Source organism: Stenella coeruleoalba, assembly GCF_951394435.1.
Source record: "Stenella coeruleoalba genome assembly, chromosome: 4".
Lineage (NCBI taxonomy): Eukaryota > Metazoa > Chordata > Mammalia > Artiodactyla > Delphinidae > Stenella > Stenella coeruleoalba.
The window spans coordinates 132,896,879-132,924,242 of record NC_137149.1 but is presented as its reverse complement, the minus strand read 5'-3'; the positions used below and the strand labels follow the sequence as shown (position 1 = coordinate 132,924,242).

The following is a 27,364-nucleotide window of genomic DNA, read 5'->3' as shown; positions in this document are numbered from 1 at the left end:
TCTATGGTGCTGAAAACAGCATTTTTTCATTCTTTTCCGTGGCTAATATTCCATTGGCTACATGTACCACTTCTTGTTTGTCCATTCATCTGTTGATGGCCGTTTTGGTTGCTTCCATATCTTGGCTATTGTAAATCTTGCTGTAGTGGACGTTTGGGTGCCTGTGTCTCTTCCATTCTGGTTATAGGCCCAGTAGTGGGTCTGCAGGATCATATGGAATTTTTACTTTTTAAAGGCACCTCCGTTCTGTTCTCCTTAGTGGCTGTTACCAGTTTACATCTCTCCAACAGCATAGGAGGGTATGCATTTCTCCACCACCCCTTCAGCATTTCTTGTGTGTAGACTTTTTGCTGATGGCCATTCTGACTCATGATGGGTGATGCCTCTTTGTTGTTTGGATTTGCATGTCTCTAATTATTCATGATTTTGAGCATTTTTCCGCGTCCTTTTTTTTGTTTTTGTTTTTTTAAAGAGTAACAGATTCTGTTGTTTTAAACCACTGGTTTGCAACAGTTTGTTACGGCAGCCCTAGGAAACAATTACAGGGCTTTTATAATTGGTGAAAATTAAACTTTGTAGTGCTTGTAATGATCTTTCTCCACCTTTCAATATTAAACTGTGCCTTATTCCATATGGAGTAATTTAAGGAAAAGGCATAATGTTCCATGCCACCAACTAGATTTACTCAGAAAAACCTGGAACTTTGAAAGATACAACTTAAGACATTAAGCTTTGTTCTTCTACCATTGCGGGGGCTTTTCTTTGTTTACATATGTTGCTCACAGACCTTAGACGGATAACTATAAAGATCACTAAGAATAAAGCAATGTAAGAGACAGTGAACATCAATGTTAAATTCAATGAACTTTCTACCAAATATATATATATATATATATATATATATATATATAATTTGAGATGCCAATGAGTAAAAAGAATAGAAACTTAATTATGCAAACTCAGAAAAGGCTTCTGAAATGTTACTTTAGCTGTGACAGAGAATAATCACTTTAAACGTAATTGCTCTATATTTACTGGTAGGAACTAAAATATCTTTTTCGAGCCCCATCTTCCCTTGCCAATGCCCTCATACAAATGTCGAGTTATGGATTTTTGCACTTTATGAAATTTAAATTCCTTAGTGATATTCAGCACAATCATTCACACAAATAAAACAGATATATGGCAACTCAATCCTATTATCATTGATTAATAACAGAATCATACATGATATGGACAAATAGATGTATATACAATTACATGCATATTTTCATATATGCTTATATTATTTATAGAAACATACATTTACATTAGCTTGAATATTATTATATGATAGTAGACAGATGCACATATAAAGTTAACTTTATTTGCTTAAGAACCAATATATTTTATTGTAAAGAAGTACATATGGAAGGAAAAGAATAGGTGCTAAGAGCTACGTTTTTGTTTTTCTTTTTAAGAACTGTTTCTTTTTAAATTTGGGTAATGACAAAATTGATCCTTCAACAGCCTTTTAAAATAATATAGCCTGAAAAATTAAATTTTGTAATTGAAATAATTTACCATCATTATTGAAATTAAGAAAATATATTAAAGAGAGTCTTAACTCTTCAGTGATTGCTTTAGAACCACAAAGGCATTACAAAGGAAGAACAGAGATGGGCTCCGTAGTCCAAAAGAAATCAATTCTTGAGTTTCTCAATCCAACACTTATTCCTAGAATCACTATATTCCTTTGAAGTAACTAAATTGAATATAAAAGCTGCAAATGGGTAACCACCCATACAGAATATTTTGGTGGACTTAAAGGAGTTTCAGGATAGCTGCCTCCATAAATAAGTAGGCAATAAATCAGAAAGACATTGATATAAACATATAATAATAAAACTGAAAGGTCAGAAGGCACATTCTGAAGAATGCAATCTTGTAAATAAAAGAGAATGAAGGTTTACTAATAAGGTAAAATTCTCAAGAAATGCTTATTTGAGGCTTAGAAAATTATTTTTTAAATTACACATTTAAATCTTATGCAAAAACAAAAAAATGCTTTTTTAGTGCTTTTTATCACTTAGTTCTAAAAAAAGAAAGTTTAAAAAATTCACAACAGAAATAAGAGAAAATGAAAGTTTCTTCCATTTCAAATATTCTATGAAATATTGTATGAAATTCTATATTTTCTCCTAATTTTCCTTAAACTTAAAAAAAATGACATTAGTGTAGTATAGAGTTCACTGTAGATTCAGTGCTATTTTCTTTATCCTGCTTTTCTTCCTTATGTGGTGAATCTAGTTCATTTCTATTTTCCTCCTCACTGGAATCACTGTTCAATCCACCTTCAACTCTGGTGAACTTCTTGTCATGTGAAGAACTTTCACAGGCTTTGTCTGTGGGAACAGCTCCTTTTCTTTGGGGTAAGATAGTGAAAAATGCTTCTTGCCAGTCTCTTGTTTCTAGGTATTCCAGAATAATCTCAAACACTGCAACAAAGACAAACTCCATGTGTTTCTTAACCTAGTTCATCACAATGGTGCATGCTTTAAAACACACTGCTTTTGTGTTAAGAGTGCTAGTATGTCCTAGTAACTACTTTGTTCTTATTACTTCTTTCTCCTGTATTAGCTGTCAGAGCCAATATGCCTAAGGCTCTCAACGCTGCTACCTCTTTTGTAGCTTTTTCTCATTTCAGTTCTTAAGCACTCAGAGGTTTACCATTATCTGTTGTCAATTATAATAGACAGAGGACCTTTTTTGTTTCCTTCCTATTCTTTTTTCCTTCCACTTCTTTATCCTTTATGTGCTAACATAAAACTAGAAAAAAAAAAGGGTTAGTGTTAACCTAAATTTCTTCTATCTTTCCTATATAGTGCCACTCACTCTGGGGAGTGTCTTGCCTGCTTTTTTTTTTTTTTTTAAATACTATCTTCGATGTCCTTTCACTTTAATACACTGCTGGGGGAAATTTGGATTACTTTATGATAGAAAAGTACTTTCCACTAATTTAGCAAAAGTCTTAGAAGAAGTTCATTCCTTGAATCAATAAGTTTGTTTCTATAACTCCCTAGAGCCTGCTATAGAGAAAATTTAAAAGCCCAATTATGTGTACTAACAAAAATCTCTACTGAAAAATTTTTAAAAAGCAAAACTCCAGGCAAAGACTTAAGTCTGAGGATGTCTCTTACAATGATATTTACAATAGTAAAAAGAAAAAAAATAACAACAGGAGAATGGTTACATTATTGCGTATTTAGATGATGGAAAATTACATAGCCACTAACAGTGATTCAATAAATATAATAATAAATAGGGGGGAAACACCCTGGATTTATAACATTTTATGCAATAGAGTAAGAATCCAATTATGTAATAAATAATATTATATATGCATAGGAAAAGAACTGGAAGAAAACACACCAAAAACTTTCTACAAAGTATCTCTGCATAGTAAAATTACACCTATTTATTTTTCTTTATACTTTTGTACATTTTCAAAATTTTGTAAAGTATGCATATATTATTCAAAAAAATCATAAATGATGACATTTTATAATTTTGTACCCCAAATTGTGTGTTTTCCAAAGGTGTATATTTTCTACTTGTCCAAAATGTAAATGTAATGTTATTTTTCACAGTGTTCACTCAGGTACATTTTCAGTTTATCCCCTTATAGCTTACCATGATTAATTGCCAAAACTTTTCTACTATTCATCTTCACGAAATTTCCAAGAGGGAGCTGTGCATGATCAATTCCGTGTTCTGATGCTTGTTTATACGTGAGTCCCTAAAACAAAGACACTGTGACTTGGGCTAGAACATTACATTATTTAAAGTCTATGAAAGAATAAATAATTTTTAGGAAAGACCTTAGTTCAGAGAATATAATCTGAAAAAGTGTGTGTGTATGTTTAACCACTAATTTGGAAACATTCTCTTGACAATAAGTATAGTTAGAATGTTGCTGGCATTTGTCTTAACCAATTTACAAATGAGGAAACCAAAGACATTATGCTCTCCGTCCCATCACAAAGTTCCTCAGTGGCAGAACCAAAGGAAAAACCTGGCTCATGCCTCCTGACTCAAATAGCGTCTCATCACTCCACACTGCCTTTCTCTCTTAAAGTACACAAACTGAATTCCTAGAGAAGCATCATCATTCTTCCCATGACTTTAAAAGATAAAACTATGTTTCAATTACATAACACTAAGAGGCACAAATGGCAAACACAAATTAAATAAAAACCTGAATTGAAAAAAATGTTCAACTGCCTATAAATTTTATTCTTCCCTTTCTGTCAATTAAAAGAATGCTGAATATAAATTTTCTCTCTTCTCAAAATTAAAATCCTTAAAGCCTGGGTCTAATCAGGACTGAAAGAGCAAAAAGACAGAGTGAAGGAGGAAGAAGAGCTAAACTTCTCAACCAATAGTTTGCATGTTTTATTTTTTTAATTTTTTTTAATTTTTTTTTTTTTTTGCGGTACGCAGGCCTCTCACTGTTGTGGCCTCTCCCGTTGCAGAGCACAGGCTCCGGACGCGCAGGCTCAGCGGCCATGGCTCACGGGCCCAGCCGCTCCGCGGCATGTGGGATCTTCCCTGACCAGGGCACGAACCCGCGTCCCCTGCATTGGCAGGCGGACTCTCAACCACTGTGCCACCAGGGAAGCCCTATTTTTAAAATTTTTATAGCACTGACCTCACTGGGTTGCAGTGAGGATAAAGCAAACTAATATATGCAAAATGCTTTGCTTAGCTAGAAAGGTGACTGAAATACTGTAGGCACTCAAACATCAACTATCAGTATTTACTAACAAGAAAACTGATATTACTATCAAGAAAACTGATATATCAATTTTAAGTATGAGCAAAAGCAAAAATAAAAACTTAATAGTACCTTGTGATGGTTGTGATCTACTAATCCTCCAATCACATAGGCCTTTGATTCATCTAATTCCTTTAGTACATTAGGTGAATCTGATGTAAGATAAACCAGGTCTTCTTTCTGTATGAATTCACTATAGTGCTCTGGTTTGATGTGGATATCCTTTAAAACACAAGGGGAAAGATGTTATTAATAGGATTTTGTGAAAATTGGCTAAAAATGATTATTTTCTTTTCCCTAGACAAACCCATCCAAAAAATATATGAAAGGAAGTTTGAAAGAATATTATAACAATGTATTATTTATTTAGAATCTACTACTCCAACATCTTTTCACCTCACATCTCAATTATTTAAGTAGCCTCCTGACGTTATTTCCCTGTCTCTAGCCTCAGATCTCTCCAGTTTACTTCCACACACGGATGGTGCACTCATTTTCTGAAAACACTATCACGTTTTATCTTTATCTGTAGAATAAAATTCAAACTCCTTAACTTAGTAATTCTTTCCTGAATATAGCAGTAACCTATCTTTCTCTGTTCCAACAAAACAAATGCATTTTTGTCATGTATTTGCTCACTTTGTTCTCCAGCCAAAGAACGCCTTCTCCAATTACTTCCTTCTCCATCTACATGAATCATCTAAAGGAAAGGGCTTACAGATTTAATAAATTCCATGCATCTGCTTCCACAAAGATACACATTTGAAATCTTCTTCACCAAAACTGTCAGGTCAGAGGTACAAGACTGAACAACAGTTGGCAGTCAGAATTTTGCAAATTGCACCAGAAGAATAAAGGAAGATGCATCCATTGCCAGGCTCAGACGGCATTTCTCAATAATTTTTGTGGAAATCAAAAATGAAGCGGAGACCTCTCACCTAAGATGTATACCTTATTGATTAATAAACAGCCATTTTTCTGGAAAATGGTATATTATAAACTTGATCCCTATGCTGAATAAGGGCCCCAAGAGGAATGTGCATAATTAGAGACCAGCCAACTCACATCTCTCTGGAAGACTGGTGGTATGAAATAATAAATTTAACAAGCCACAAAATAGCTGAACGTATGCCTATTCTAACTTATTACATTATTTCTTAGAAAAATAGGCATGAACATAAAACTTGGTAAATATATTGTACTTTAAAACTTAAAAAACCTTTGAAAATGTTTTATACTATGGACTATTAATAAATTAAATGCAGTCATTATGGGATTAGTGAGTGAGACAGGGAAAGTCTATCACAGTGAGAACTGGCTTGGAGAAAGGAAAAAAGTGTAGGAATAACCCACTACTTCTCTGAGTAGAATAGGGTTAAGGTTCCTTAGGGACTGGTACTAAAGCCAATCTATTAGTAATCTTTGCAAATGACTGAGAGTAGTTTAGTCCAATAGAAAAAAATGTGAGCCACATATATAATTTGAAATCTTCTAATAGCCACATGAAAAAAAGTGAAAAGAAATAGATGAAATTAATTTTAATAAATTAATTTGGTTTTTTTTAATTTTAAGGAGATATTTTACATTCTCTCTCTTTTTTTTTGTACTAATGTCTATTTGACATTTATAGCACATCTCAACTCAGACCAGTCACATTTCAAGAGTTCAGCAGCCACATGTGGAAGTGGACACCATATGGTATAGCACAGATTTAGAAGAAAGAGAATGCAAGTACATTTCCAAATTTTAGAGTGACTTCACTCTTATAAATAATGTATAGCCAGTTTGCTAGGTAGAGACTGCATACAGACCTTTAAATTTTTTCCTTTTTAAAAAAATATGTTTTAAAGTTGGCAGTAAAATAGCAAGTGAGATTTCATGAAAGCAAGTACAGACTATATCTCAAGGCTCTTAGCTTCTTCCACTGGTAAACTTAGGTACAGTGATATGCAGGGTTTGTAGCTGCTGACTCTTATATTTATTAGCATTGTGTAGAACTTAGGTAAAACATGTAGACCTTTAAACATAAAAATACCTTGAATTATGTGAGAGTTAATCTATTTTAGTTACCTTCCAGTTGACCCATCCTTTGTCATTTTCATCCATGTTCTTTTTCAACTGGCCTCCATGGCTTGTCAAGTAAAACTGATAGAGAGATTGGCAGGTATAGAAAGAGAGAGCAAATGACTATTAAAGTCAATATTTTATTCCCTCATACACTCATCTGATTATCAATGAAAGACAAAATATTTTCATTCTGGAAAAAAATGAATTTATGGCATGCTTTAAACGTGCAAGAATAAATTTGTGGTACAAGCAACGTGTATTTTTGTGTATCTCCTAACCCACTAACTTCTGTATTCCATCTACATTTTCATTCTGTTTTCTAAGCAGTTATAATCTGCCTCTTGTTTAATGATCACTTTACTATAAACTTCCTGCTTCCATGTGAAGTTTCCCTTCCCCTTCTTTTGCCACTACAGTTATTTTTTACCAGTCCAAAATCTTCATAATTTTGCTTTGACTCTAAACCCTGAAACCTATTTCAAATCTAATCAAGGGTGAGAAGAATATAGAATGTAAAAATATAATATTACTATCACTTGATAAGAAGAAAATATCTAACCAAAAGTATATTAAGAGTTTCTGGTTTTTAACATCAGTGAGCCAGAATTAATTTTTAGGTCACCTAGAATTCAAACAAATTCAGTAAGAAAAATGACCCTACTCTTAAGAGCAGCCAACTAGTCTCACAAATCACTTCCTCATTCTAGCTAATAAAGTACCTTTCAAAATTATTAGTGACTCAATATCCTTTAAGTAGAAAAAATCTAGCCAACAGACACAATGGCACATATCAGCCAGGGGCAGTTACCCCATTCCCCAGAAAGGAAGGAATTGAGAGCTGAGAAACTGGTATGGAAATATGCATAAGTCCTTTAAAGAAGATGTTCAACTACACAGCAGTGAACAGGTCAGTGTGTATATGACTAATGATGAATGGGCACAATGTGTTTGAGAATGACATGAAAAAATGTTTAAAATATTTTATTTTTGTAGAAAAATAAAACATTTTTACAAATAGGCGTTTTGTTCTCTAAGAAAGATTACTTGTAAGACTCTTTCTTATAAAAGCAACGAGGATTACCTATGCCTTTTCCGAAGGAAGATATAAAAAGAAATTGGAAGTTTGTTTTAAATTCCCCAAACATACCTGCACAGGATGCAGTGCTCGTCGATTTTCTGCATAACATCGTTGAATCTGCTTATGAAGTTTCTTAATGTCCTATAAAAGAGTGAAATTTTTAAAGCAATATTTTCAAAATTATCTATGGCCATTCCACAATCCGAGTGGAATAGAATAAGCAGAAGGGATGACTAGATAGGGACATCCTTTCTTTTGAAATACAAGTCCTTTCTGATAATTTCCATTCAGTTTTCTTACATACTAATAAAATAATTACCATAAGTCAATACTCTATAAGTGACCCATTATTTCACATTTTGTAGCCACTTAAAATGCAAGTTCAGGAAAACTTTCACTCTTCTTAAGAGACAACAAAAGAAAAAAAGAACTCTCTTATAGTCATGCTATTACAATTTTTATAACTACCAAAGGTTATAAACATATTCCTTTTAGTAGCATTGTTTAAACAACCAGGTTTCTCAAACTATTAAATAAGAAATAATTCTATTAAGCCAATCATATTTCTTATTTTCTTCCTTTTGATTAGGATAAATAACAAACTCCCCACAGCTCTTTATGATTAATATGCAATTACTGAGTTTCATAATCTCTTAGAGTATCTGTCTTTCCCTCTGTCTATACATATACATATAAATAAAAGCAACTTATTAGCTACTTTAATTTAGGGTAACAGATTTTGAAAAACTTAATTTTAAGATGCATTTTAAAGCTGGTTTGGTGGTGCTGATTTCCCTTCGCTTTTGCATAAAGCTTTCGATTTCTCCATCTAATACGAATGAGAGCTTTGCTGGGTGGAGTACACATTCCTGCACACTAACAACAGAAGGTCAGAAAGAGAAATCAAGGAAACAATCCCATTTATCATCACATCAAAAAGAATAAAAATACTTAGGAATAAACCTACCTAAGGAGGCAAAAGACCTGTACTCAGAAAACTGTAAGATACTGATGAAAGAAATCAAACATATGGAGAGAGATCTAAGATATTCCATGTTCTTGGATTGGAAGAGTTAATATTGTCAAAATTACTATAGTACCTAAAGCAATCTACAGATTCAATGCAATCCCTATCAAATTACCAATGGCATTTTTCACAGAATTAGAACAAAACATTTTTAAATTTGTATGGAAACACAAAAGACTGAGTAGCCAAAGCAATCTTGAGAAAGAAAAACGCAGCTGGAGGAATCAGGCTCCCTGACTTCAGACTATACTACAAAGCTACAGTCACGAAAACAGTATGGTACTAGCACAAAAACAGAAATATAGATCAATGGAAAAGGATAGAAAGTCCAGAGATAAACCCATGCACCTATGGTCACCTAAAGGAGGCAAGAATATACAATGGAGAAAAGACAGTCTCTTTAATAAGTGGTGCTGGGAAAACTGGACAGCTATATGTAAAAGAATGAAATTAGAACACGCCCTAACACCATACACAAAAATAAACTCAAAATGGATTAAAGACCTAAATGTAAGGCTGGAGACTATAAAACTCTTAGAGGAAAACATAGGCAGAACACTCTTTGACATAAATCGCAGCAAGATCTTTTTCAATGCACCTCCTAATGAAAATAAAACCAAAAATCAAACAAATTATTGTTTTTCTTTTCAGTTTTTTTTTTTTTTTTGGCCATGCACATGGGATCTTAGTTCCCCAATCAGGGATCAAACCCACGCCCCCCTGCATTGGAACTGTGGAGTCTTAACCACTGGACCACCAGGGAAGTCCGAGTGGGACCTTTTTAAGTTTAATTAAGCTTAAAGTTTAATTAAAACTTAACCTTTTAAGTTTAATTAAACTTCAAAGCTTTTGCACAGCAAAGGAAACCATAAACAATGAAAAGACAACCCTCAGAACGGGAGAAAATATTTGCAAATGAAGCAACTGACAAGGGATTAATTTCTAATATATACAAACAGCTCATGCAGCTCAATATCAGAAAAACAAACAACCCAATCAAAAAATTGGGAAGAAGACCTAAATAGACATTTCTCCAAAGACATACAGATGACTAAAAAGCACATGAAGAGATGCTCAACATCACTAATTATTAGAGGAATTCAAATCAAAAGTATACTGAGGTATCACCTTACACCAGTCAGAATGGCCATCATTAAAAAATCTACAAACAATACATCCTGGAGAGGATGTGGAGAAAAGGGAATCCTCCTGCACTGTTGGTGGGAATGTAAACTGGTATAGCCACTATGGAGAACAGTATGTATGTTCCTTAAAAAAATAAAAATAGAGCTCCCATATGATCCAGGAATCCCATTCCTGGGCATATATCTGGAGAAAACCATAATTCAAAAAGATACATGCACTCCAATGTTCATTGCAGCACTATTTACAATAGCCAGGTCATGGAAGCAACCTAAATGTCCACTGACAGAGGAATGAATAAAGAAAATGTGGTACATATATACAATAAAATAATACTGAGCCATAAAAAAGAATAAAATAATGCCATTTGCAGCAACATGGATGCACCTAGAGTTTGTCATACTGAGTGAAGTAAGTCAGACAGAGAAAGATAAATATCATATGATATCGCTTATATGTGGAATCTAAAAAAAGGGTACACGTGAACTTATCTACAAAACATAAATAGAGTTACAGATGTAGAAAACAAACTTATGGTTACCAGAGGGTAAGGTGGAGGAGGGGTAAATTGGAAGACTGAGACTGACATATACACCCTACTATACATAAAATAGATAACTAATAAGGATGAACTGTATAGCACAGAGAACTCTAGTCAATACTGTGTAATGGCTTATATGGGAAAAGAATCTGAAAAAGAGTGGATGTATGTATATGTATAACTGATTTACTTTGCTTACACCCAAAACTAACACAACATTATAAATCAACTATACTCCAACAAAACTTTTAAAGAAAGATGCATTTTAGAGGGCTCCAATCGAGATCGCAAAATAGAAGGACACAGAGCTCACCTCCTCCCACAAATACATCAAAAATACGTCTACATGTGGAACAATTCTCACAGAATACCTGCTGAACACCGGCAGATCTCAGACACCCAAAACTGCAGGAAAGATCTCCATGTAACTGGGTAGGATGAAAGAAAAAAAAGGAATCAGGACAAGACTTGAGCCCCTGGGTGGGAACAGTGAAAGAGGAAAGGTTCCTGCACCCGGGGAAGCCCCTTCACTGGCAGGGAGATCAGCTGGGACAGAAAGGGAGCTTCAGAGGCTCAGAGGAGAGCACAGCAGCTGGTTTGCAGCAGGCAGAACAGACGGAGACCTGCACAAATGGTCCCTGCCATCGCCCTGCACTCCCCAGTCTGAGATCTGCTTTTGCTTTAAAGCTTGGGCTTCAGAGGACAGACCCAGGGAGAGGACTGGGGTTGGCTGCACGGAGACAGCCTGAAGGGGCTGGACTGTGGCTCGGGCCTGCCACAGAAGTGAAGCACCATTGTTAAGGGGTGCACAAAGGGAAGGGCAGGGTCCGCCATAGCAGCCTCACTCTTGGTGCACTCACAGCAGGTGTGCTGCTGCCACTGAAACCCCACTGTTAAGGGGCAGTGCCTGCTAAAGCTCCTTCTTTCTCAGTGAGCTCTCAGCAGGCTCAGTGCTGCCTCCACGAGCTCTGGGAGCACGCAGTGCCAGCAAGTTGTCCACACACAGAGGCGGGGCTGAAATCAGAGCTGATCCCCAGGGGCCGTGTGACTTACGAAGCAGGGCTGATATCTGAGCCCTCTCCCTGTGGCTGTGCGATCTGTGGGTTTAGGCCACTGCTGCCAGCTTTGTAAACTCAGTTCCTGCGGAACATCCGAGTGGGCTACAGGTGCTCCCATGGCTGGGGCGGGTCTGGCCTTAGCAGCTGTGGGCTTTGTGGGTGTGTGCATATGGAGTTGGGCCAGGGTCTGGGCTCCATCCATAGCTCCCACGGCAGGTTCAGGTATGCAACTACTGCGGTCCTGGTACCTGAATTCAGTGGATCTGCGCCAGCGGATCTGCGCTGGTGGCTTTGTGAACCCAGCACCCGAGGAACAACAGGGCCAATTGCCTGCATTCCCATGGTTGAGGTGAGGCTGAGGGCAGTGCCCACAACAGTGTACTTTGTGAGCCTGCACAACGGGTGACAGATGACACGACAGAGCACACTTCTCAGCAGACAGCTCTGGCAGAGGAATACTCAGTGGCTCCTCTCCCAGTGGGAGTGCTCCAATACTGCTTACCTCACACTACAGCTCAGAAATGGATCTGGGGGCTTCTACTCCAACAACTGGGGAACAGACCTTGCCTCCAATAGGGCTGTGACAACCACAGAGCAAAGAGGAGGCCCTGCTCAATATTCAGTGCAGGCTCTGGCCACCACAACCCCAGTCACACCCCCTATCGAGGAGACAACAGCAGGTATCCATACAAAAAACAGCTCTCTCACCAAAAATATTAAACCCATGCAGGCTACACAGGGACATTCCCACATAAAAATATCTCCAACTATTTAGGAAACAATTGTTTCTCCTAAACTCATAGAGTAAGAGAACTATAAGTAAAATGAAGAAAACAGAGGAACCACTCCCAATGAAAAGATCAAGAAATTGCCAATCAAAGACAATGAAACAGACTCCTTCAGTCTAACAGACATCAAGTTCAAAAAGGAGATAATGAAAATACTGAAGGAAGTAAGAAAGGCTATTGACAGAAATGCAGATTACCAGGAAAAGGAACTAGGAAATATAAACAGGAGACAAGAAAAATTAGAAAACTCATTTGCTGAGACAAAAGCTGAGCTAAAGTCAACGAACAGCAAATTGAATAATGCAGAAGAACAAATAAGCGATGTGGAAGACAGACTAATGGAAATCACACAATCAGAACAGCAAACAGAAAGCCAAGTGAAAAAAATTAAAGCAATATAAGATGTATGGGGTAAAATAAAGCAGGCCAATCTACACATAATAGGGATCCCAGAAGGAGAAGAAAGAGAAAAGGGAATCGAAAATGTATTTGAAGGAATTATGGCTGAAAACTCCCCAAACCTAAAGAAGTAAACAGTTATACAGATACAGGAAGCACAGAGTGTCCCAAACAAATGAACCCGAACAGACTTACACCAAGACGTATTATAATTAAAAAATGGCAAAAGTAAAAGATAAAGAAAGTATTCTAAAGGCAGCAAGAGAAAAAAAAGAGTTAATTACAAGGGAACCCCCCATTAGGCTATCAGCTGATTTCTCTACAAATATGTTCCAGGCCAGAAGGGAATGGCAAGATACATTCAAAGTCCTGAAAGGGAAAAATCTGCAACCTAGGATACTCTACCCAGCAAGATTATCATTTAGAATAGAAAGAGAGAGAAAGAATTTCTCAGACAAGCAAAAACTAAAAGAAAAAAGCAATACTAAATATATCCTTAAAGAAATATTAAAAGGTCTTGTCTAAATAGAGAAGTAAGAATCTATACGAAAGAGAAAATCACAATTGGAAAGTAAATCACTTAAATAAGCCAGTATACAGATTAAAAAAAAAAGAAAGAAAGAAAAAATTTCTGTGAAAGCAAGATAACCACAATAAACAGCAAAAGGATGAACATGAATATGTAAGAGGACATCGAAATCATAAAATGTGGGGGAGGAGAGTAACAAAATGTAGGTTTTTTTTTTTAATGTGTTTTAGCCTATATGACTACCAGTTTAAAGGCAGTAGATATAGGAAGGGGTTAACATACTTGAACAACAGGGTAACCACAAATCAAAAACAGATTCACAAGAAAACAAAAAGAACACAAGCATAATACAAAAAAAAAATCACATCACAAAAGGAAATACAAAAAGGAAAAATAAACAAAGAAGAAATACAAAATCAAGTGGGAAACAAGGTTTAAAATGGCAATAAATACATACCTATCAATAATTACCTCAAATGTCAATGTGCTCCTATCAAAAGACCTAAAGTGGCAGATTGGATAAAAAAGCAAGCGCCTACAATATGCTGCGTACAAGAGACCCACTTTAGGGCAAAAGACACACAAAGACTGATGTGAGGGGATAGAGAAAGATATTTCATACAAACAGAAATGACAAGAAAGTGGGGGTTGCAATACTCATATCAGACAAAATAGACTTTAAAACAAAGGCCATAAAGAAAGATAAAGAAGGACACTATACAATGATGAAAGGATCAATATAAGAAGATGATATTACATTCCTCAACATATATGCACCCAACATAGGAGCACCCAAATACATAAAATAAATACTAATGGACATTAAGGGAGAAACTGATGGGAAAACAGTAATAGTAGGAGACTTTAACACCCTACTCACAGCAATGGACAGATCTTCTAGACAGAAAATCAGTAAGGCAACAGATATCATAAATGATAAAATAGAACAGTTAGACTTAAATAACAACCAAACATACAAGGAAGAACTTATATCAATCCTTCTCAAACTCTTTCAAAAGCCTGAAGAGGAGGGAACATTCCCAAAGACACTCTATGAAGCCATTTTCACCCTGATACCAAAACCAGACAAACCATAACAAGAAAATTACAGGCCAGTGTCTCTGATGAAAATAGATGCAACAATTCTCAACAAAATATTAGCAAACTGAATCCAAGAACACATAAAAAAGATCATACACCATAACCAAGTGGGATTCATCCCAGGGTCACAAGGATGGTTCAACATATGCAAATCAATCAATATGATACACCACACCAACAAAAGAAAAGACAAAAAACACATGATATCTCAATAGATGCAGAAAAAGCATTTGATAAAATTCAACATCCATTCATGATAAAAACTCTTATGAAAGTGAGTATAGAGGGAACATATTTCAACATAATGAAAGCTATTTATGACAAACCCACAGCCAATATAATACTGGTGAAAAGCTGAAAGCCTTCCTGCTATAAACTGGAAGAAGACAAGGATGCCCACTCTCATCACTTCTATTCAACATAGTATTGGAAATCCTAGCCACAGCAATCAGACAAAAAAAATAAAAGGTATCCAAATTGGAAAGGAAGAGATAAAATTGTCATTATATTCAGATGACATGATACTATATATAGAAAACCCTAAAGACTCCACACAAAATCTACTAGAACTGATAAATGAATTCAGCAAGGTAGCAGGATACAAGATTAACATACAGAAATCAGTTGCATTTCTTTACATTAACCATAAATTTCAGAAAGGGAATGTAAAAACAGAATCCCTTTTAAAATTGCAACCAAAAAAAAAATACTTAGGAATAAACCTGACCAAGGAAGTAAAAAACTTATATGCTGAGAACTATAAAACATCAATAAAGGAAACTGAGGAAACTGAAGATGATTCAAAGAAATGGAAAGATATCCCATGCTCTTGGCTTGGAAGAATTAATATTGTTAAAATGGCTATACTACCCAAAGCAATCTACAGACTTAATGTGATCCCTATCAAATCACCCATGATATTTTTCACAGAACTAGAACAAATAATCCTAAAATTTATATGGAACCATAAAAGATCCAGAATTTGCAAAGCAATCCTGAGGAAAAGAACAAAACTGGAAGCATAACCCTCCCAGACTTCAGACAATACTACAAAACTACAGTAATCAAAACAGTTTGGTAGTGGCACAAAAACAGACATATGGGTCACTGGAACAGAATAGAGAGCCCAGAAATAAACCCTTGCAACTATGGTCAATTAATCTTCAACAAAGGAGGCAAAAATATACAATGGGAAAACAAAGTCTTTTCACCAAGTGGTGCTGGGAAAGTTGTACAGCTGCATGTAAATCAGTGAAGTTAGAACACACCCTCACACCATACACAAAAATAAACTCAAAATGTCTTAGAGACTTAAATACAAAACATGACATCATAAAACTCTTAGAAGAGAATATAGGCAAAACATTCTGTGACATAAATCCTACCTATGTTTTCTTAGGTCAGTCTCCCAAGGCAATAGAAATAAAAGTGAAAATAAACAATTGAGACCTAATCAAACTTATAACCTTTTGCACAGCAAAGGATGCCATGAAGAAAATGAAAATACAATGTATGGACTGGGAGAAAATATTTGCAAATGATGCGACCAACCAGGGCTTAATTTCCAAAATAAACAAAAAGCTCATACACCTTAATATAAAAAAAAACCCAATCAAAAAATGGGCAGAAGACCTAAACAGACATTTCTCCAAAGACATACAGATGGCTAAAAAGCACATGAAAAGATGCTCAATATCGCTAATTATTAGAGAAATGCAAATCAAAACTACAGTGAGATATCACCTCACATCAGTCAGAATAGCCATCATCAAAAAATCTACAAATAATAAATGCTGGAGAGGGTGTGGAGAAAAGGGAACCCTCCTATACTGTTGGTGGGAATGTAAATTGGTACAGCCACTATGGAGAACAGTATGGAGGTTCCTCAAAAAACTAAAAATAGAGTTGCCATATGATCCAGCAGTCCCATTCCTGGGCATATATCCAGAGAAAACTATAATTCGAAACAAAACATGCACCCTATGTTCATAGCAGCACTATTTACAACAGCCAAGACATGGAAGCAACCTAAATGTCCATCAACAGGTGAACAGATAAAGAAGATGTGATATATTTATACAATGGAATACTACTTAGCCATAAAAAAGAATGAAATAATGCCATTTGCAGCAACATGGATGGACTTAGAGATTATAGCCATAAAAAAGAATGAAATAATGCCATTTGCAGCAACATGGATGGACTTAGAGATTATCATACTAAGTGAAGTTAGTCAGAGAGAGAAAGACAAACACTGTATGATGTCACTTACATGTAGAATCTAAAAATATGACATAAATGAACTTATCCATGAAACAGAAACAGACTCACAGACACAGAGAACAGACTTTTGGTAGCCAAAGGGGAGGAGCGGTGGGGGACAGATGGATTGGGGGTCTGGGATTAGCAGATGCAAACTATTATACATAGAATGGATAAACAACAAGGTCCTACTGTATAGCACAGGGAACAATATTCAATATCCTGTAATAAACCATAATGGAAAAGAATATGAAAAAGAATATGTATAAATGTATAACTGAGTCACTTCACTGCCCAGCAGAAACTAAGACAGCACTGTAAATCAACTATACTTCAATAAAATAAATTTTAAACACACACACAAAAAGAACAAAATAGCCAAGAGGTGGAAGCAACACAAATGTTGACGGACACCAGATGAATGAATAAACAAAACGTGGTCTATACATACACTAGAATATTATTCTGCCTTAAAACATAAGGGAATTCTGACACACACTACAATGTGGGTAAACCTTCAAGACATAATGCTCAGTGAAATAAACCAGTCACAAAAGGACAAATACTGTAGGATTCCACTTACATAAGGTACACCGAGTAGTCAAATTCATAGAGACAGAAAGTAGAATGGTGGTGCCAAGGGCTGAGGGAGGGGGAATGGAAATGGTTGTTCATTCAGTGGGGATAGAGTTTTAGTTTTTCAAGATGAAAAGACTTCTGGAGACTGGCTGCACAACAACATGAATGTAATTAGCACTACTGAACTGTCCACTTAAAAATGGTTAAGATGGTAAATTTTACATTACATGTATTTTACCACAATTAAAAAGAAAAAAAGAGATGCATTTTAGTACCTAAAGTTATATCAAAGTCATACTACATATTAAAGCAAAAATTATTCAGCCTAGTTCAGTTACAGGATTTTTCTGACAATGATTCATGATACCTTTAATACCATCAAGCTATCAAAACTGCAGTCAATGATAAGGCGGAGTGGGCTGTAAACAACGTCTCTTCGAATACGTTTTCTGTCACTTCCTTCTGAGTTTGATTCCAGTTGACACTGTCGCTCTAATTGCTTTCTCTTGCGTTTTTCCTTCCGCTTTTGTCTAAAATTAGTAATTGAAAATAACTTTTCGTTATTTGTATATTCATACATTTACAATACTTTTCTAAATAGACAAAGAAACAATTACTTTTAAAAATTAGCAGACTAAACCATAACAAAATTGCCACTTCCATGGATCAAAAATTGTCAGAGGGCTTCCCTGGTGGCGCAGTGGTTGAGAGTCCGCCTGCCAATGCAGGGGACATGGGTTCATGCCCCGGTCTGGGAGGATCCCACATGCCGCAGAGCGGCTGGGCCCGTGAGCCATGGCCGCTGGGCCTGCACGTCCGGAGCCTGTGCTCCGCAACGGGAGAGGCCGCAACAGTGAGAGACCCGCGTACCGCAAAAAAAAAAAAAAAAAAAAAAATGTCAGATATCAGCAATTATATATAATCTATCTAAAAGCTTTACATAATAAATGAGTTTGCAAAAACAGTATAGTACTTTTTACACAAATTCGAACTATACTAATAATTTTATTTACTATTGGTAGCACGTTAAACATACTTACAAAACTTTTAAAATACTGAGTTTGAGAGTTATGATAAATTTTACTTTTATCATTCTTCTCCTACATGATTTTTGAGTTACATTTATAACCATATAAAAAGAAGTAAAATTTTTATCCAATATAGTTTTGGAAGTCGAAGCCACGGCAGGCAGAAAGAAAAAGAAAGAAATAAAAGGAATCCAAATTGGAAAAGAACAAGTAAAACTGTCACTCTTTGCAGATGACATAATTCTGTATCCATAGAAAATCCTAAAGTGCTACCAGAAAACTACTAAAGCTCAACAATGAATTCAGTAAAGTTGCAGGATACAAAATTAATACACAGAAATCTGTTGCATTTCTATACACTAAGAATGAAATATCAGAAAGAGAAATTAGGGAAACAATCCCATTTACCATCTCATCAAAAAGAATAAAATACCTAGGAATAAACCTACCTAAGGAGGCAAAAGACCTGTACTCTGAAAACTCTAAGACACTGATGAAAGAAACTGAAGATGACACAAACAGATGCAAAGATACCTCATTCTTGGATTGGAAGAATCGATATTGTTAAAATGACCATACTACCCAAGCAATCTACAGATTCAGTGCAATCCTTATCAAATTATCAATGGCATTTTTCACAGAACTAGAAAAAAATTGTTTTAATTTGTATGGAAACACAAAAGACCCTGAATAGCCAAAATAATCTTGAGAAAAAGGAATGAAGCTGGAGGAATCATCCTCACTGACTTCAGACTATACTACAAAACTACAGTCATGAAAACAGTACGGTACTGGCACAAAAATAAAAATATAGATTAATGGAACAGGATAGAAAGTCCAGAGATAAACCCATGCACCTATGGTCACCTAATCTATGACAAAGATGGCAAGAATATACAATGGAGAAAAGATGGTCTCTTCAATAAGTGGTGCTGGGAAAACTGGACAGCTACATGGAAAAGAATGAAATTAGAACATTCTCTAACACCATATACAAAAATAAATTCAAAATGGATTAAATACCTAAATGTAAGACCAGATACTATAAAACTCCCAGAGGAAAATACAGGCAAAACACTCTGATATAAATAGAAGGAATATTTTTTTTGGATCCATCTCCTCAAGTAATGGAAATAAAAACAAAAATAAACAAATGGGACCTAACTTTTGCACAGCAAAGGAAACCATCAACAAAATAAAAAGATAACTTATGGAGTGGGAGAAAATGTTTTCAAATGATGCAACTGACAAGGGATTAATTTCCAAAATAAACAAAAAGCTCATACAGCTTAATATCAAAAAAAACCAAACAACCCAATCAAAAAATGGACAGGGGCTTCCCTGGTGGCGCAGTGGTTGAAAGTCCGCCTGCCGATGCAGGGGACATGGGTTTGTGCCCCGGTCTGGGAAGATTCCACATGCCGCAGAGTGGCTGGGCCCATGAGCCATGGCTGCTGAGCCTGCGCATCTGGAGCCTGTGGTCCGCAACGGCCAAGAGGCACAGGAAAAGAAGCTCAGTGCCACTAATTATTAGAGAAATGCAAATCAAAACTACAATGAGGTATCACCCTACACCAGTTAGAATGGCCATCATTAAGAAGTCTACAAAAAACAAAAGCTGGAGAGGGTGTGGAGAAAAGGAAACTCTCTTACACTGTTGGTGGGAATGTAAATTGGTGTAGCTACTATGGAAAACAGTATGGGGCTCCTTAAAAAACTAAAAATAGTGTTACCATATGGTCCAGCAATCCCATTCCTGGGCACATATCTGGAGGAAGCTCTAATTCGAAAAGATACATGCACCTCAATGTTCATAGCAGCACTATTTACAATAGCCAAGACACAGAAGCAACCTAAATGTTCATCGACAGATGAATGGATAAAGAAGATGTGGTATATATATACAATGGAAAATTACTCAGCTATAAACAAGAATGAAATATTGCCATTTGCAGCAACATGGATGGACCTAGAGATTATGATATTAAGTGAAGTGAGTCAGAGAAAGGCAAATATCTTATGATATCAGTTATATGTGGAATCTAAAAAAATGACATAAATGAACTTATTTACAAAACAGAAGTAGACTCAGAGACATAGAAAACAAACTTATGGTTATGAGAGTGGATAGCAGGGGGGTGGGGAGATAAATTAGGAGTTTGGGATTAACATATACATACTACTTATGTATAAAATAAACAAGGACCTACTGTATAGCGTAGGGTTATTACAAGACACTATGTTCTGTGTCTTGTAATAACCTATAATGGAAAAGAATCTGAAAAAGAATATATATACATGTACATACTTATACATATATATATAACTGAATCACTTCGCTGTACACCTGAAGCTAACACAACGTTGTAAATTAACTATACCTCAATAAAAATAAAATGGTTTTTTAAAAACTATTCCTATTTAAAAGTAAAACTGTTTGTGAAATAAAAGTCATATTTTTTTCTCTCATCTGCATCAACAATATTTTCTTCTAGTAAATTCTGTCTTTATACAGTGACAGCTTCAGCATAACTGCTCTCACCAAAACCTGCAATAGTTCTTCTAGCAAAATCAATGTTAGGCCCAAATTTGATCTTTCTGAGGTGGTTATTTTTGTTCCATATCTAGGACATGGATGCTAACTATATCCCTTTTGTAAATCAGTTATTTTAGAAATTGTGCTCCTACTCACAATAGGTTCTGGGTGAGAAAAGTATACAGTGTAAATTCATCAACACTGCTAAAAAAATAAAACACATTCAGTTTTAGTAGCCAATTGACAATGTTAGCTAACAATATGTAGACGTGAATTTTAATTAACACAATTATTTTTAATATGTCAAAGGGCTATTGCAAGGTCCAACATTCCAATAGGGGTATATTGGAATATACCCCAGTGAATAGGGGTAGAATACATGCATTCTGATACATACTTGCGGAGTTCTCTTTGTTCTTCCCATTGTTTCTGTTTCATTAGCTTCTTCATTTGCCGTTTAGATATTGGTTCAAACCCTTCACCTAATCCTGGTTTCTGATTCTCCTCTTGGTCTTCATTTAAGTCTTGCTTTCTTTCAACATTAGAAGTCTCACTAAATGCTGGCAATATTTCAGATGACATTATTTGATGCCTCTGAAAAATTGAAAAGCAACTTTGAAATGAACAGATGACTTACAAACACAAAAAAAGTAAGAAAAAAAACTGAAGGATGTGATTAAAATTAAACCATATTAGTAATGAATAAAAATGCAAATTTGGGCAATTAATTGTCATTTACTGGCAAAGATCATTTGATGAAATGGGATATTTTCATACAGTACTGGTGGCCATGGCACAATTTTTCCAGAAAATTACTCAGACCTATAATGTTTGAAGAGCTTTAAAATGGTGGTGATACTCTTTCACATAGTAATTTATTTCCTTAGAATAAATTCCTGTAAATTAATTAGAAATACACACAAAATTAATGCAAAAGGATATATGTACTGTTGTTATTTTTAACAATAAAAAATTAGAAACTACTTGAATGTCAGCAAATGGGAACTAAAAATAAATTAAAGGTCATCGATAACACTGGCTTGGAATACTAAGCAGCCAAGAAAAATCATGTTTCCCAAAATTATTTAATGATAAAGGGAAATGGTTATGTTAAATGAGAAAATCAAAGCAAAAAACAATAATGTCCAATTTTGTTTTAAAAAATACATACACACGTTTTAATTCTGACCCACCCATGGCTTTCTGCATTTTTAAAATTTTATATAATGAAAATATAGTTTTATAAAAAATATATACTATTTTTTAAAAGAGATGGAAGACACCTTTTTGTACTTTTCTTTAATGCTGTCCATACAAGAAAAATATTACTTTCACTATCTGGGCGTACCCTCAACAATTGGGTTTTGACAACAGACATGCTATATATTTCTATCTTTTGGCCAGTGCAGAGAACAACTTTGGTTGCCCCCACCCCAATATATTTCATTGTAAATATGTAATTGTCAATTTTCCACTTAAGTCACAGCTGAAAAACAAAATACGTAAGTTGACTCTGTAATCAGCTGTGGAATACTTAGGGCCAAGTCAAACATCTTTATTTGGATTTAAACACCCACATCTTCATATCCATTGCCTAAAACTGAACTTGCTTTCAGATTACAGAAAGGGCTAGAAATATGAGATATCTTTTCTCTTTAATTGATTCTTAACATCAAAGCTTAAGAATGTATGTTATTTATCCCTACCAAAGACTAAGCATGAAGCTTGCAAATATTCTATTGGCCTTATAGAAAAATACGTGATTCTTCCCTCTTACAGAGATAGCTAACAAGTCTGTGCAGAGAAGCTAACATCTAAAAGAAAAAAGAACAATCCCCACAATTCAGATAATGGAAGGAAAAAACCTTTGCAGAACATAATTTCAGCAGTAGTTTTATTATATGGTTCTTGCTTTCTTTAAAAGTGCAATGATATAACAGGACATATGGGGATAACCAAAGCAAACTTAGAAAGTTTACTGAATTTTGACTGAAAGACAAGAAATTTTAAGATGCGTGCTTTAGGGGCTGGAGCAAAAGCCCTGGCATTTTACTAGGTCACAAAATTACTAAGAGTGGAAAAAAATCATTTAGTAATACAAGTAAGAATTCACAAGTTTTCCTTACGCCACCAACCAAACAATTCTCCTTAGGGAGAACATCTCCTAGAAATAACAACTCAACTTTGACTCTACACTGGAAACTCCACTGGGTAAGGGATAAGTCTGATTTTGCCCAACATTATATTGCCAATACTAATACAGTGCTTGGCACTTCGTAGATGCTTATTATACACTGGTAGAATAAACAAATGAGTGAATATGATATTACAAAGGACTTTTTAAAGTAATGAAAATAGAGCAAACATTAATTCTTATTATGCTTAATAAAAAATATTATCTAATTTACTCTTCATAAAAACCCTATGAAGTAGATAGTATATACCTACTTTGCAAAGGAAGAGGTACAAAGGTTAAAGAACTTGCCCAAAGTTAGAAAGCTATTAAATAATTCCTAAGAAACAAGGCACCTAGAGCAAATGTCACACAAAGTAGGTCCTCAAAATACTTGAATGAATAGACAAATGAAGTGATGGAGCTAAGATTCCAACCCACATCAAACTCTACCATCTCCCAGAAATCCAAAGTCTTATTTAGAAAATGAGGGTTTCCAAAGAATGTTAAAGAGTTGTGTTGCTTTAACCCTGCTGTTGGAGGGCTCTGAAAAGACCTGTGTCACTGAAACATAAGGAGAAAAAAATAGCTCCAGTTCTATTCTTATGCCTCTGCACCAAAAAAATTGGGACAGACTTCCTAGAGATCATTGCCAAAAGTTCATGTTTTGATGCACTCTGACTCCCAATCTTGAAACATATGACAACAGTAGATAAAATATAAAAAGGGGAAACAAAAAAGGTACAGCCTCTCTCAAAATCCAGGTTAAGAACTGGGTCTTCTGTGTAAAGGCAGCTAGAAGTTTTCCTAGCTTTAAAGTAAAGAGAAGAAGAATACAAGAGAGAGAAAGATGGGAGACAGTTTAAGACGAACCCTTAAACTAGTGTTAGGGGTAGGGCTCCTCTTTCCATGAAAAAAGCCTGAAAACAGATAAAATTATAGACTATAGCTTATACAAAACTGACTACTTGGGGGGAACCTGAAGGAAACAGACACAGCCTCTTGGGTCTGGGTCCAGCATGAGGTGACATATGAACTTATATTATTACATGATTAGAATTCTGAACCACATATATAAGCTCTGCTGTGGGCTGAAGCACTGAAAAGGGTCATGGGTGGGAGAAACCACAAAATCAGTAGTTTGGAGAGGAAAGTTATAATTCCATTCAAGATGAGTCTGCAAAGCAAAATTACAAAAAGACAGAAATGATGAAAAAAAACTCCAGCTAAATCAACAAGCAGGAGATAAATTCACTCTATAAAAATTGAATAGAGCAATGTGAAAATGACTTTAAAATAAGTTTGGCTGAAATCTTTCAGAGCTCATGAAGAGTAATAACCATAAAAACAAAACAGGAAATTGGGACACAAAAGCAGGCATAAAAATAGGAAAACAAGAATGTGTAAAAAAGAACCAATTTGGAAACCAGGAAATGAAGATATAAAAATTTCAACGTATGAGACAAACTCCAGATTACCTGGAGTCCAAGAGGTAACTGATGAATTAGAAGACATCCTCAGAATCTAACTTAGAATTCAGACAGAAAAATAGAACGAAAAAATAGTATGTCCGAGCATTTAGATACAAATAACAGGATGAGAGAACTACAGGCCAAAAAGGTAAATGAGGGTAAATGTATAACCTTGAGTGCATTCACTAATTTTTTTTTTTAATCTGGAAAATAAGGTTAGCATTCAATTTAAGGAACAGGAGACAGGAGAAACACAGTAAGCCTGAAAAGATCAGAAGAAAAAATTTAACTATATATTGTGACCCCTAGGATCAATTTTATTTCCTTTCCATAGATAGTACGTTAATAAAAATGGGCAATAAATGTATTCAAACCAATATAGGGTGGAGAAAACATAAGCTAAACCTGCCCATTAAGCTAAATGTGCAAACTTAAAGGCACAATTAAAATTCAGAGGAAACAAATTGCTTTCTTCATGAAACAGTGATTAATATTCTAAGAGAGAATATTTCTATTATCAGTGGCATTTTTTGCTAGTTCTCTACTCTGTTCCAAACTGCAAGTGTTGATTTGCTTTATCATGTGAAAATTTTAGATAAGTATAGCAATGTTTTACAGCTTATGCACACCAGGGGGAGCTTTCGCCTTTCCTATCTAAGAAGTCTAAGTTAAATCTAATTTGCTTATCATTGCATACTAATGTTTTTAAACAGCCTATCAAATACAAAAGGTCATGAGCTAGTCAACATCATTATCACTACTATTTTTAAAGTTATTCCCAATTAAGAAAATGCACTGTAGTGAGAGAATTTTTTTAAGCTTTGAATAAGCTAGATACATTGCACATTGCACAACAAAAATGATGCTAGCTTGAGATCCTATAAATTATTGCTTGCAGCATACTTTACATACAAAGATACGTACCAACTCCTACTGCCTACAACATACAATAAGCATTTCACTATGTACTCGCTTGTTTGGATTAACCTGTTAAGCAAAGTATAAACTCCATGGAGTTTTGCATTCCTCCCTCACATGCAGTGATACTCACAGCTCATTTTCATTCATTCACCACGTTCAACAAATTTTGTAGCAATTATAGAAATAATTGCGTGAAATTTAGTTTACCGGGGCATTGAAATTTTCAAAAATGTTTCATTTAGTTGCAGATCCAGGTTATCTGATGGTCTTATAAAATTAACAACTGGATAAGGATGACTAAGGCCATTTGGTATGGGATAAATACATTAAAAAAATAGTATCTCAATCGTCCTTGTATTCCCACTTCTTAGCACAACTGCCGGCAAGGAGGACATATATCATAATGAGTGACCGGCCAAAAGTTAAAAAAAAAAAAAAATTCATGGTTTTATTGATTGGGCTAAAGTCTTCATAATTTATGACACAGCCTCCCTTACAGAAAGATCCAAATGAATGTCGGAATAACTGCAAAATGGAATTAAATGACCTGACGGTGATAAAGAATACCCTTTTTAAAACGCGCGGGCCAAATGTGCATAGCTCGGTTCAGCTATGAGGCCCTTAGGCAGAGAGGGCTGGGCTGGGCCGGGCTGGGGAGACGGGGCAAGATTTAAAACAAAGAAAAATAAAGTGAGAAAGTCTTCTGTCGCTATCCTCTTTATATCTCTAGAAAAAGTCCCGAATTTTAACACAAAATATTTCAGTGAAATCCAGTAACACCACGGACTTCTTAAAATCGTCCTCAGCTCACCACCGTGGGGCTGACAGCACCTGCAGCAACCTCGCCCTGGCCTCTCCCCACATTTCAGAGCGCTCAGCGACGTCTTTGGAAAACTGAGGTAAGGCAGGTTTAAAGAGGTGAAGCGACATGCTCACGCTCTCTAGCCACCAAGTGGCAGAACCACAACTCGTTTTCCGGCCCTTCAAACTCCAGATTTCCCTCTCCCTTCATTCTTTGGAAGCGCACACCCTTCACATGCTAGGGACCGTATCGCTACCCGCAAGCAAACGTCGACAGCGACAGCCCCGACGCTTGTGGACAGAGCCGCGCCCTACTCTTCCCTACAGGCCGCCCGAGGGCGGACGCATTCCGGAGGCGGGATTAAATTGTAGCCGACGAATCAAAAATCTGTTTGGCAAGGCGAGGGGGCGCGCTCTCTGACATCACTTCCTTCGGAAGCTGGGTCTCGGTTGCTGCTTCCCGTGTCCCACTCCCCTCTCCCTCGGAAGCCCTACTGCTAGTGGAAGGCAGCAGTGGTGCGCGCTCCTTTTGCGCTCGCATAATATCAAGGGGTAGGCGAGCGATAGCGTCCATGCCAAGAGACTTACCGAACGGAGGAGTTGTCGCGGAACCTGAGAGCCCGCACAGAAAGCTTTTTGTAGTGGTCTTTACCACTGCAGAAGGTCCTCTTTCGGAAACTTCAACTCCCAGAGGCAGACACGGTAGCTACGCGTAGGAGGCTACGGAGGTTACGTCTTACGTCAGCTAACTGCGCCAACTCCGTAGCCGCAGTCGGAGAAAGGGGCGGGACTTTATGTGGGGCGGGGTCTGGAGTTAGGGTTTCTGGAGTGGGAGGTAGTTGCGTGATGTCTGTTTTTCCACTTCAAGGCAAGGTTATACCTGCGGCATATATTCACTCATATTTCTGTGGGGATGGCGGGGGATGTTAAGACATTCCTACTCTTAAAAATTACAAGTGCGAAATACCGTTGAAGGGCTCTTAATTCTTCCGTGTTGGAGATGAAAGCATCTCTTCCCTAAACTATTTGTAACTAATCCAGAAGA

General features: G+C 36.0%; 1 protein-coding gene across 2 annotated transcripts; it reads right to left on the bottom strand.

The window, feature by feature from the left end:
• Positions 1-1,240: 1,240 nt before the first annotated feature.
• TRMT10A (tRNA methyltransferase 10A) lies at positions 1,241-27,024 on the bottom strand. 2 transcript variants are annotated; one of them, XM_079919618.1, is made up of 8 exons: positions 26,330-26,684; positions 21,350-21,546; positions 17,756-17,918; positions 8,031-8,102; positions 6,887-6,961; positions 4,889-5,038; positions 3,673-3,778; positions 1,241-2,477 (listed from the first exon to the last, which is right to left on the bottom strand). In XM_079919618.1, the coding sequence occupies exons 2-8, from the start codon at positions 21,532-21,534 to the stop codon at positions 2,212-2,214; spliced, it is 1,017 nt and encodes a 338-aa protein (XP_079775744.1). In that variant the 5' UTR covers positions 21,535-21,546; positions 26,330-26,684; the 3' UTR covers positions 1,241-2,211. The 2 variants fall into 2 exon arrangements, with proteins under 2 accessions (XP_079775744.1, XP_079775743.1); XM_079919617.1 differs by lacking the exon at positions 26,330-26,684 and adding an exon at positions 26,908-27,024 and having other exon boundaries at positions 1,242-2,477.
• Between the last annotated feature and the right edge of the window lie 340 nt (positions 27,025-27,364).